At 36.2% G+C, this 12880-nt stretch overlaps 1 protein-coding gene across 4 annotated transcripts in view; it reads left to right on the top strand.

Moving 5' to 3' along the window:
* EXOC6B (exocyst complex component 6B) overlaps positions 1-12880 on the top strand; it is a 477149-nt gene that overhangs the window by 172788 nt on the left and 291481 nt on the right. For 3 of the 4 annotated variants that reach the window (XM_006096760.3, XM_023760615.1, XM_023760614.1), the window contains one exon: positions 1372-1548. The exons of the other annotated variant lie outside the window; for it this stretch is intronic. In XM_006096760.3, coding sequence (XP_006096822.1) covers positions 1372-1548 — 177 coding nt within the window. The remainder of the gene's footprint in view (positions 1-1371; positions 1549-12880) is intronic. 4 annotated transcript variants of the gene reach the window in all.

Below are 12880 nucleotides of genomic sequence, written 5' to 3'. Positions count from 1 at the left end.
TTTTTATGTAAGTCAAAGCAAAATATCAATGAGTACTATGTAGAGAAACAAGTTTGTCCATTGATTCAAATCTCTGGAATGTAGATTCTTTTCATTTTCTTGGCAGAAACTAGCTCACATAGTTCAAGTTTTTCTCTGTCCTATTAACCAGTGCCTGGACTAACATCTTATACTTAATATTTCTCTTGAATTCCTTAATCTCATTCAGAACATTTGGAAACTGATTTTTTCCTGAACTAATATCCATTTTTCATTGAGGAGAAATATCATATATTGATTAAGGTATATATATTCTGTCAAAATTCTCAAGCTTGGTATTTTAGGATGATATTAATTATTATTAAAAAAAAGGAAACTTCCGTTATGAAATACTTTCGGAATATGCTGGGTTAAATCAAAGAAGTTTTTTAAAAATGAACTTCTCCCTATTTTTATTTTGTTAATAAACATTATATGTCTATAAGAAGGCTACATGATATGCAGTGTTTCCCACTTATTTGATCACAGAACCCCCTTTTTTGGGGGAAACATGTTGCCATGCTTTGAGGGACTATTGGAATAGTGGGAAGATCACTGATGTGGAATTTAGGAGATCACACTTTGAGATTCTGATTTATTGCTAACTAGACCCCATCAAATCCTTTGTCTTCTGGCCTCAGTCTCCTGAGTGGGGACTGAGGTCACTTCCAGCTCGAATGCCGTCTGGTTTAATACTTCTGTTGTTGACCCTGGAAAGTGACGCTGCCCACCTCTTTGTACCTATTGAAACCACACCATCATTTGAGTCTATTTTATTAGGTTGAGGGGATTACACTTCCTTTTCTCGAAGAGTTCAGAAGAAATTCTTTAAAACTTTGTTTTCCACGGATTAAGGTCATGAAATCCTGTTGGATTAGTTAGTTCAAATCACTCTATTAAGATATTTTATTTCTAATCAGGAGAATTGTGTTGATCTCTTACATCCACACAACTGCTTTTAAGAGTTCCCTGAGCTCTCCCCACCACAAGGTTTCAGCATGCCATTTATCTTGCACTATTCTCTTGGCTACTTAGAGGAAAATGGGTAGATTTCATTTTTGTGATGATTTAGTGGGTATATTTGAAAAGTATGATGATAATACTGTATTGACTGATTATCTCTCTCCCCCCCCCCCCCGCGCCCCCCATGGAAACTGGGAAAATGAATCAAGAGGTGTAACTTCAGGGTTAAAAATGTATACATTACTTTGTTGGGGTTTATTTCTGCGACTAAAACTTCATGTATTAAGGTATTTTGTTATGTTTTCTTTATGATACCAATTTGTTGAAAATGAGTTTTTTGAATGCTTAATTGCTTTTTTCTTAATGTGTGTGTGCATGTCTCTGTCCTAGGCCCAGCAACAAAGAAACCTGGATAACATCGTCTTGCAACCACCCAGAATAGGTAGCAAGAGAAAAGCTAAGAAAGATGCATATACAATTTTTGATACGGAGATAGAAAGCACTAGCCCCAAGTCTGAACAGGATTCAGGAATTCTGGATGTTGAAGATGAAGAAGATGAAGAAGAGGTAACTAACTTTTGAACTGGGGATGTGAGACTGTTGTTAGGTTTAAATACAGTATGTTTGAAATGTGATGGAGAATCTATTCAGCTTTTGTGATATTCTGGAATTTAATATTATTTTAAATACAAATAAGCTCCAATTTAAGGAAATGAAGATGCACTAAGATATCTTAGATTTTAATTCTTTAGATTTTTAAATGCACTTGTCCATTCTTTATGTTTCAGGGTTTTTTGATTGTACACTGACTGGGTAGGCACTACATTAAGGGAAGAGTAGAGTTTACCTGACCCGGAGAAAGAGATCTAGGTGGCCTCCACTGAAACTAGAAAAGGGTCTTTGGAGACCAATAAAAGATGATATAAAAGTGGGGAATGAGCACAGGAATTTCTTAGCCTTGAGTTATGGTTCAGATTGAAATTATAAAGTTGAGAATACATTTCTGGAGGAAATGTATGAGCTATTATAGAGAATCTGGGAATTTTGTGACATATCCATAACCTCTTAGATTAGATCTGTGTCACTTTCAGGTAAAGAATAAGATTAAGTGGCTTACCTAGTACATATTTTTATATCCTTCTTTGTTGTTGGAAGTGTGTTTACTGTGTTTTTAAAAATAAAACTCCCATGACGTGAGATTTCCTGTTAAAATGTTTTTGTAAATACTTATTTGTATAATGGGATTAGTTTCTCTGTGAGTCTGGTGGTTGTAGCATGGTCATTGGAGTCAGACAAATCCTGGCTGTATCATTTTATTTTTTAAAAATTAGCAAAAAATCCCATTCATTTACTTTTAAAATGTTAAGTGACATGTGCGAGGAACCATTTACTCCTATACTCAGTTAATCTGTTTGCCTTTAAGTACTTGTCTTCTTTTAATTGTTTCATTTCTCCACATAAAACTGGGCTCACTGCCTTGTCCTCTTCCTTGTCCTTTGCTATACCCTTACTACTCTCCTTCGCTCCTCTTCCCCCAAAACTTGTCTAACTTCATAATCTTAGGTAATTGTTTAATCTGTTGGCACTTTATAGTGTTTCATCTATCAAGTCAAGATAGTATTCTCTGCCCCCATAGGTTTGCACAAGTGCCTGTCATAAAAGCTGGTTTATGTAAATGTTAGTTTATTCCCTATTTTCATTACTCTTCCTTCCTCACTTCTATTAAGTATCACTAATGTCAGTATCCCTGTCCTTATTATTCTTCTTCTTTCATGTCAGAAATCGAATAGCCACCATTTAAACTGTTAGGGCTGAAAAACAAATAACCAAGTTAATTATGTGTCTAGAACATTAACATTTACATTTGATTGAATGTCTGAGAGACTATCATATGTGTAAAGTACTATATTTTTTATATAGTTGTCATTATTGAGAGGACATAATATAAGTGAATAATTGCATTTAAAATTTATACTTTATCAGGATATGTTTAGTGTATAAATGAGGTACATTAATAGTTAACAATGTGTGAAAATTTTATCATAATCCCTATTTTACTTGGGTAACAAGAACTTTTAATAGCTCTAAAAAATAGAGCTAATAAAAGAACCAGATAGTTGCCTAATACCCATGGAAATAGAAAGGGGCAGAGAAGACTTGATATCCTGAATATTTTCTAGTATTCTCCTTGCCTGGAATGACTGGTACTGTAGGAGGTAGATCTACCCTGGAGACCAGACTGTCAGGTATTAGGCTTATCACTGATGACAAGTTACAATAGTAGTACAATAAAGAATCAGTTTCAAGAAAGACCAGTTAATGCCTTTTATTTACATTTTGAGTACCTGTCAAGAAAATTAAATTAAATCAGGCACTATGCCTTAAGGAAACAGAAGTTAGACATAGTCTATGCTCTGGGGTAATACACACCCCAAAAAGATGCTTAGATGATAAGTTAAAGGATTGAAATATATACACAGTTCTCATATATCACTGAGAACCTTCTGGAAAAGAGCCATTCTTTATCACTAACTCACTGAATATCCTGAGCACGTCCCTTTTAATTTTTGTGTCATATTTCTTCTTCATTTTATCTTCTAAGGTCCAGAGAAGATGAAGATGGTGGGACTAGTAAAGTGTGTTGGGGTTCCTCATAAAGGAAGTATTAGAAGAATGTGCTTGGAAGTTAACTTCTTAAAATGCTCCCAAATCCCAAATCAAACAGAATTCACATTAGAAATTTGCTGATTGAGCTCTTACAACAAGAATTCAGCCCTGCACTGTCATCTAATGGCATCCTATCTCTAAAAAAATGTCTACTTTATATTTATTTACTTCTCAGTTTGAATCTTCTTCAAGAGCACATTCTTAATCTCAAACCTCATGTAGAGAATTATTTATTTAGATGTCTCCAAACTGGTTTCTTGGCATAGTTCTTGCATGGTGTGAATAAATTCTTCAGATAAGGTCTTTCGTGACCCACTGTGACGTTCTGACCTTCATTCTTGTCATTCTTCAACAGACCTCATTGAGAGCAGCGTAAATAGTTTTAGAAATATTTTGACTTTTAAACTGTGGCATAGAATCCTGTAGGGCAGTGGTTCTTAGTCTACTTGGGGTAATATATTAGTTTGAGAGTTTGATAAAAATATATGGAGTCTTTCCCCAGTAAGACGTACATATATTCATTTACAAAAAATTCTGCGTGGAATTTCAGGGGATTCATGAAACTCATATTGCCCCTAAGGCCAAAGTTAAGAACCTATATTGTAGGGCAGTACTTCTTGAACTTTGATGTGCATAGGATCACCTTGTAATCATATTAAAATGCAGATTCTGATTCTTCAGGTTGTGGGTGAGATTCAGAATCTCCATTTTTAATAAGCTCCCAGGTGAGGAGGTGCTTCTGGTCTCAGAGCTCACTTTGAGTGGCAGTTGTATAGAGCACCACAAAGAAACATTTTTAATGCATAAAGAAAACAAACCCATGGTTTGGGTTTCCTACTGATTCTTCATGAATATGGTTTAAAGTTTGCCAACAATGAATGTAGTACTTGAGGAGAAAGTTATATTTCAGTAATCGGTTGCTTATAAGAGATTACCATTATTGTTTTTGAAATTTTGATTTAACTTACTTTAGGTATTTTTTTATTCTCTGAAGAACTTTTTACCATTTCTTATGCGTTGAATGGAAGTATACTTAAATCATTCTTTAAGTCAAATGATATTTTTAGGTTATTTACTATGTCTTTAGCTTGATGATAATTAATAGTGTTACCAATGTTGTTAATAGGAATGGGTTTCTTGCGATATTCCAAGAAAAGAAATTTTCTGAGACTCACATGGAAGGATGTGATATTGTAGAAAGCTTTATTTCTGTGGAATCAAACCCCTGAGTTTCCAAGCTTTCATTTTCTGAGTCCCAAGAAAGAAGTTCCATTTTGCCTTTAGCAGGGCTAAAATCAGAGCCAGTGTCCTGAATTTCCATTCCATATTTGCATACTCCAGCTAGCATCAGGCTGGTTTAGCTTGTGTTCCCAACTGCAGTCCATTAGTCCATTGCTTGTAGGGTCCACATGGCTGTGGACCGTACAGACGAATGCAAGGAAGCAGGAACAAGAGAGCCACAAAAGCAACAAGAGAGCCAGGAGCAACAAGAGTGCCAAGAGAGCATGGACTCCTTTGTTTAGGGGATTATGTATTCCCAAATTTTCGCACACTTGCAGTGGCCATGCCCATTCTGGCCAATGATCTCTGTTCCCAGGTGACTGACAGGTATTTTCCCTATGCCACCCTAATCTCACAGTGAATATATCTCCCCTTTGTTCAGTTCCTTCCCCCAGTGTTTTGCAGGGAGTAGGCCAGTGGTTCCCTGGGGAGTGTGAAATTGCAGCTTCCTGGTGAAGCTGCCCAAAAGACATGCCTATAATGTCTGGCCTTCCCTTTGCTTCTTTCCTATTATTAACTAGAGGCCCGGTGCACAAAATTCATGCATGGCGGGGGTGAGTGTGTGTGACCCTCAGCCCAGCCTGCACCCTCTCCAATCTGGGACCCCTTGGGGGATGTCCAACTGCTGGTTTAGGCCCAATCCCGGCAGTCGGACATCCCTCTCACAATCTGGGACTGCTGGCTCCTAACTGCTCACCTGCCTGCCTGCCTGATTGCCCCTAACTGCTCCCCTGCCAGATTGATTGACACCTAAGTATTCTCCTGCTGGCCTGATCGCCTCCAACTGCCCTCCCCTGCCCACTCGATCACCCCCAACTGCCCTCCCCTGCTGGCCTGATCGCCCCCAACTGTACTACCCTGCAGGCCTGGTTACCCCTAACTGCCCTTCCCTGCTGGCCTGGTCACCCCCAACTGCCCTCCCCTGCTGGCCTGATCTCGCCCCCAACTGCCCTCCCCTGCCGGCCTGATCTTGCCCCCAACTGCCCTCCCCTGCAGTCCAGATCTCACCCCTAACTGCCCTCCCCTGCAGGTCTGATCTCACCCCCAACTGCCCTCCCCTGATGGCCCCCAACTGCCCTCCCCTGCCGGCCATCTTGTGACGGCGTTGTGCGAGGGCATCGCATGATGCCACCTAGACTTTTATTATATAGGACACCTAGCTAATCACTATGGTATCAATAGGAGACCATAGAATGAAATGGTAGGAAATCCCAAATATCTAGAATATAACTTTGCACAAGGTTAGCATGTAGTTAATATATTGTTAATTTGAAATCGAGTTTGTGTCAGAGATGAAAAAAACTAGGAACTGTGGATGAAGTTACAGTAGTAAATTGTCATTTTGGATGAAAAACCATCTCACATGTTGAACCATCTCACATTTGAAAGAGTCAGTCTCTTGATTGCTGATAAGTGTTGCAGAAAAAGTATTCCCCCATAAAACTATCTGTGTTTCATGTTTGTCTAAGCTAATGAAAGAGTCACCTTAATTAAGGTAAAGGTTTTTTAATTTTTATTTTTTCATCTGATATAATAAAGTTGAACTATATAAACTGCTGATATTTGACCATTTTTGATTCATGACTTAATTCAATTGATTTTTAATGGAAATATATATGATTTCAGGGATTTGGTTTGAATCTCTATGTCATCTTGTGGTATATGCAGATGTAATTGCTCTTCTGTAAATGTCTAGATAGGACTTAAAATATTTTAGAAGTAGCAAGTACTTTAGATTGAGAGTGTATTTATGGATCTAGATTCATCAAGAATGTTATTTTTGAGATATTTTAAGGTAAAATACAAAGAACCCCATAAGGTGATTTGTAAGAAGAAGGACATAATACCTACTGAGGGTAGGGTTATTGTGAGGATTGACTGGAATAATGTGTATAAAGCTCTTTTCACTGTACTTGGGACACACAATATCTATAACAATAAAAGAGTAATATGCTAATTAGACCAGACGTCCTTCCGGACGTCTTTCCAGATGACCTTCTGGATGAAGCCAGGGCTGGGAGGGAAGCCCGGGTCCCAGGTGCCAGAGGGAAGCTGGTGCTGGCAGCCAGGGGAAGGAAGGCCTACTCTTGCACGAATTTCATGCATCAGGCCTCTAGTTATATAATAATTACTAGTTAGGCATTATGTTTGTGTGCTGTTTTTGGAGAATAAAGTTTAAAAAACTTGATACAGGTTTCGATAATGTATATTTGTATGGACTTATAAACACCATCTTCTGTAAACAAAAACAAAAAATACTGAAATAAAGCAGTATTGAGTAAGAAATAGTTTGAAAAAGCAGGGCCTATAATTTCTTCTTTGTTTTTAGGTTCCTTCAGAGCTTCTGCATTATTAGAACATGGCATTGTAACACACCTACGGCACATATTTATTCTAGTTTGTGTCTCTTTATTTGTTTACACACTTGCAGAGAGCAGGGGTTAGCATGTTATTCACATGACTCTTTATGTAGTAAGGGTCAAAAGCGCAATGTGATCAAATGATCCACCTCAGGTTTAGCTCTCAATATTTTTGTGCCTCTTTTGAAATATGGAATTAACAGATGGAATTGCTAATTTAAATACAAATGGCATGTAATATAAAGCTTTTTGAGGTGTCTTAATGGTTATTGTAGGTACTTACTTTGAGGTAACAGTATGCATTTGTTTGCTACGGTTGCCATAACAAAACATGCACAGATTGTATGACTTAAATAACAGACATTTGCTTTCTCACAGTTCTGGAGGCTGGAAGTCCCAAGGTCAAAGTGCCAGCGGCGTTAGTTTCTCCTTGGCTTGCAGATGGCTACCATCTTGCGGTGTCCTCACATGGCTATTCTCTGTGCCTCCTCCTGATGTGACTTCCTCTTTTGATAAGGACACTAGTCCTATTGTATTAGGGCCCCATCTTATGATTTCATTTAACCTTAATTACCTCCTCAAAGGCCCTATCTCCAAATGTAGTCACATTGGATGTTAGGGCTGAAACATATGAATTTTGGGGTTGACACAATTCAGTCTATAACACAAGGTGATTGAAAAGAACGAAATATTTGTACTTAGAAGGTTTAAGTTCTGTCAGCTTTGTGCTATTGGAGCCAATTATGCCATCTCTCTAAGCATCTCTTTTCTCACCTATAAAAGTACAAAATTTAATTTATGTCAACTTGCTTGGGAAGAATTCTAGTTATTAGGATATTTGATCCAAAATTCAAATATTTTCATTTTTTACAGAACTTTCTATTGACAGGAAAGTAACAGAAAACGAGGATCATTTCTCAGTAAGCTAAAGTGAATAAGGATGCCACAGGAACTTTAGAGTTTAAATCAGAGGTTGCTGATTGGCAGCCCATGGACCAGAAACAATTTACAAAATGGTTGTTGGCTTGCATAGTGCTTAACTTTTTTAAAAAATTAGTTGCCAACTTTTAAAAGTCAATTGAATTCACATAAAAATTTGTATTTCCAGCCTAGGCTCTTTCTAAGCATGGTAGTAATAGACTCGCCCTGCGTAGCAATGTTGCCACAAGGGATCCGGTTTTTCTACTAAGCCACAACCCGTGTTGTAACTACATATTGGCAATTGCCATTGATTGTGACATTTATGCTGTTGTTGAAGGAAATATATTATTATTTATACTGACTCTATTTAAAAATGTTGAAATGGGAGATAGACTGACTGGACCGCATGTTTGAAAAACAATGCTGATAACATAGTCTTTTGTAAAAATAAATAATAGTATATCTATCCGGAGAATGTAATTTAAAATGCTGGCCTACTTCACTTATTCCCAATGCCCACTGCCCCTGTGGGCTTTGAGTTTTTCATTTCTATTCTTAATGAAACTGATCTGTTAAAGCTGATATACAGTGGAATGAAAAGTAGATACCCATACATGCAATTAAATGTCAATAAAGACAGTTTAGAAAGTTGAATGAAATCATTATGGCATGTTTGAGATATATTTTGGGTTTCTTAATCCCATTTGTTGATCTTTTAGGTCTGTTCATTGGCAAAATTATATTATGGCCCATATTGACTTAAGATCTTTAAATTTTTCATTGTAGTGATATTAAAAAGGTTTTGTCATTTTGAAAGTACTTGATTCAATTACAAACATCGACCTGCCTTTCCAGATCTTCTAGAATTTCTCCTTTATATACTCATTGCTTACTCAAACACCACCTTCACTTAGTGCTAAGTTGCTAATAATACCAAGTAGGCACTGTATACCTTTTTTCTCCCTCCTTGTCTAAAATATCTAATTCTGCCTTTCCCTGACTAGTTTATTTTCACCTATCCTGTATTACCTTCTTTAAAAAATTATTTTTCTTTTAAAGAGTCTTAAATCTTCAGAAAAGTTACAAGAGTGGTAGGACAAACATCATATTCCCTTTACTTAAATGCTCCACTTACTAAAATTTGACATTTTCTCTCTCAAACATTTGATTTTGAAAGAGTAAAAAAAATACATATATCCACTTACCCCACGCAAAGCTAAGCCATTGCAAGTGTCATACTTCATCATATTTGATTCTCAATACAGCCATCTGTAGTTTTCTGAGAATGACATTCTCTTTCATAACCACAATACAATGATCACATGCATGAAATTTACCACTTAATATACAATCCATATACTAATTTCTCCAGTTATTCCAATAATGTCTTTTATAGCAGATTTTTTCTTTCATTTTTCCTGCAGCTATATCCAGATAAGTATCACACATTTTATTTAATTTTCATGTCTGTTTATTCTCTTAAGGTACATTTGGCACATCCTTGTGATTAGGTTAAGTTTAATTATTTTTGGCAGGAATATTACAGAAGTAATGTTATGTTTTTTTCAGTGTTTCACATCAGGAGGCACACAATGGTCAAGGGGTATCTGTGAGAAAGGTACCTTTCACTCTTTGTAATTAATAAGTGATCTGTGGAGTGATACTTTTAGAGTATGTGACTATCCTGTTCCCTAATAGTTTTTCACTCATTGGTCTTAGAATTCATTGGTGATTCTTTTCTGAATCATATGTTACCATGGTGATTATGAAGTTGTGATTTTTCTATTTTTACAATTTCTTTGACAATTAGTTGCATTTTTCTGTAAAGAATAAATTTTTTTTATCTCCCTCCTATATTTTAGTGTTAGTATTGGCACATGGGTTCTTATTTTATATACAGTGTGTTATATTCCATTCTTGTCTTTCATTTTGATTCTCTAATTATTCCAAATTTGGCCAGTGTGTGTTTCATCCATTATCCTTTGGCATGTCTCCACCAATTTTTTAAATTAAAAATTTTCAGTGATGTTAGTTAATAAAAGTATATAGGTTTCAAGTGTACAATTCTATAATACATCATCTGTGTATTGCATTGTGTGTTTACCACTCAAAGTCAAATCTCCTTTTGTCACCATATATTTGATCTCCTTTTTCCTTTTCTACTGCTCTCCCTTTTTCCCTCTGGTAACCACCATACTGTTGTTTGTGTCTATGAATTTTTGTTTTTCTTGTTTGTTCATTTGTTGCTTTCATTTTTTATGTCCCACATATGAGTAAACTCATATGGTTCTTGACTTTTTGTGTCTGACATTTCACTTAGCATGATATTCTCAAGATTCATCCATGTTGTTACAAATGGCAGTATTTTATCTTATGGTTGATTAATATTCTATTGTATATTTATACCATATTCTATTTATCCAATCATCTACTGAAGGACACTTTGGTTGTTTCCATGTTTTGGCTATTCATGAATAATGCTACAATGAACATAAGGGTGCCTATATCTTTGCAAATAAATGTTTTCAAAAATTTCGAGCAGATATGCAAGAAGGGAGGTTGCTGGGTCATATAATAACTATTTTTAATTTTTTATGAACCTCCATACTGTTTTCTTTTTTTAAAAATATATAATATATTTTATTGATTTTTTACAGAGAGGAAGGGAGAGGGACAGAGAGTCAGAAACATCGATGAGAGAGAAATATCGATCAGCTGCCTCCTGCACACTCCCCACTGGGGATGTGCCTGCAACCAATGTACATGCCCTTGACCGGAATCGAACCCGGGACCCCTGAGTCCGCAGGCCGATGCTCTATCCACTGAGCCAAACCGGCCAGGGCTCCATACTGTTTTCCATAGTAGCTGTACCAGTTTACATTCCCACCAGCAGTGAATGAGGGTTCCTTTTTCTCCACAATCTCTCCAACACTTGTTATTACTTGTTGGTAATAACCATTCTAACAGGTGTGAGGTGGTTTCTCGTAATTTTGATTTGCATTTCCCTAATAGCTTCCATCAACTTTTGAGCAATTCCTTTTTTGCTCAAGATGCTCTTGGTTCACTTCAGGTTTGGCCTCAGCCCCAGAATCAGCTATTTCTTCAAAGAGCTCTTTTCCTTTTACTGGAGAATGATATTTAGAAACTGAGATGTGGGCATTAGGTATGTTCCTCTGTGGACAGAGCTAAGAAATACGCATACCACACCAACACATAGGCAGTTTTATAAGTCATGAGTTAAAACTGATGCTTCTAATTTCAACCTGATATCATAGGTAGTATTTTTTCCTATTCTAGATTTGTATCTCTAAGAATTCTGGTTTCCAGAGTATCTATATATTTATTTATTTGCCTAATCACATAGCACAAAATAGTTCTATCCCGAATTGCTTTGCAAATGTTACTAAAAGCAGTAAATTTATTAATTTTGAGATTTTTTTCAGTTCTTTTTATCCTACAATATGGCCCAGTGATGTTATGTAGTTCAGACTATATTGTTCAAATGTTTCTTGGCTATTTTTTTCTTCTGTGTGATTGTTGCTAAATAGGTATATAATTAAAGTTCCCTTATCTTTATTATTTTTGACTATGTAAAATATGAACATGGTTCAAAAGGCAAAAGTATATAAGAAGATATATTCAATGAAATCCCTTTCTCCTCTTTATTCCTTCCACCCTGTTCCTACTCATCCTTTGTAAGTAATCAGTATCCTTTGCGTGTGTGTATCACCTTACAGAACATGACTATTAATAGCATAATACATATATGTTTTTTGTATTTTCTTTTTTTAAAAATTTTATTGGGGTGACAGTCAACATGAACATATAGGTTTCATGTGTGGATTACTGATTTACAAAATCTGTATATAGGACCATGTGCCCACCACCCAAAGTCAAATCTTCTCCTGTCACCTCATATTAGGACCCCCTTCTTCCCCCACCCACCTCCCTCTGGCAACCACCACACTGCTGTTTGTGTTCACAAGTCTCAGTGTTATATTCCACATATGAGTGAAATCATATAGTTCTTAGCTTTTTCTGTTTGACTTATTTCACTTTGCATAATGTTCTCAAGGTCCATCCATATTGTTGTAAATGATGCTATTTCATCCTTTCTTATGGCCGTGCAGTACTCCATTGTGTATATGTACCACGTCTTCTTTATCCAGTCCTCTATCGCAGGGCACTTTGGCTGTTTCCAACTCTTGGCCACCGTGAATAATGCTGCAATGAACATAGGGATGCATATATCTTTGCATATAAGTGATTTCAAGTTTTTTCGGGTATTTTCTTTTATCCTGAAAATATATCCACATCAGTTCATAGAAATCTTTCTCATTTTACTTTTACTGCTAGATAGAACTTCATTAATTGAATGTACTTATGGTTCATTCAGCCAATCTCCTATTTGTGGGTGTTTCATGATTTTCAATATTTCCCTATTAAAATATAGTGTTTCAACTACATAACTTCTAGAATTAGCTAAAAATAATACTGACAATACCAGGTATTGGCAGATTGTAAAGCAACCGGAATTCTTATGTATTCATTGAAAATGCAAAATAGTGTAGACATTTTGGAAAACAGTCGGTAGTATATTATAAAGTTGAACATACACTTATCATATATATATATATATGCATATACATATATATGTGTGTGTGTGTGTG

Source organism: Myotis lucifugus, unplaced genomic scaffold (genome assembly GCF_000147115.1).
Source record: "Myotis lucifugus unplaced genomic scaffold, Myoluc2.0 scaffold_186, whole genome shotgun sequence".
In the NCBI taxonomy this organism is placed as follows: Eukaryota; Metazoa; Chordata; class Mammalia; order Chiroptera; family Vespertilionidae; genus Myotis; species Myotis lucifugus.
The sequence above is the reverse complement of the archived record's forward strand: the minus strand, read 5'-3'. Positions and strand labels throughout refer to the sequence as shown.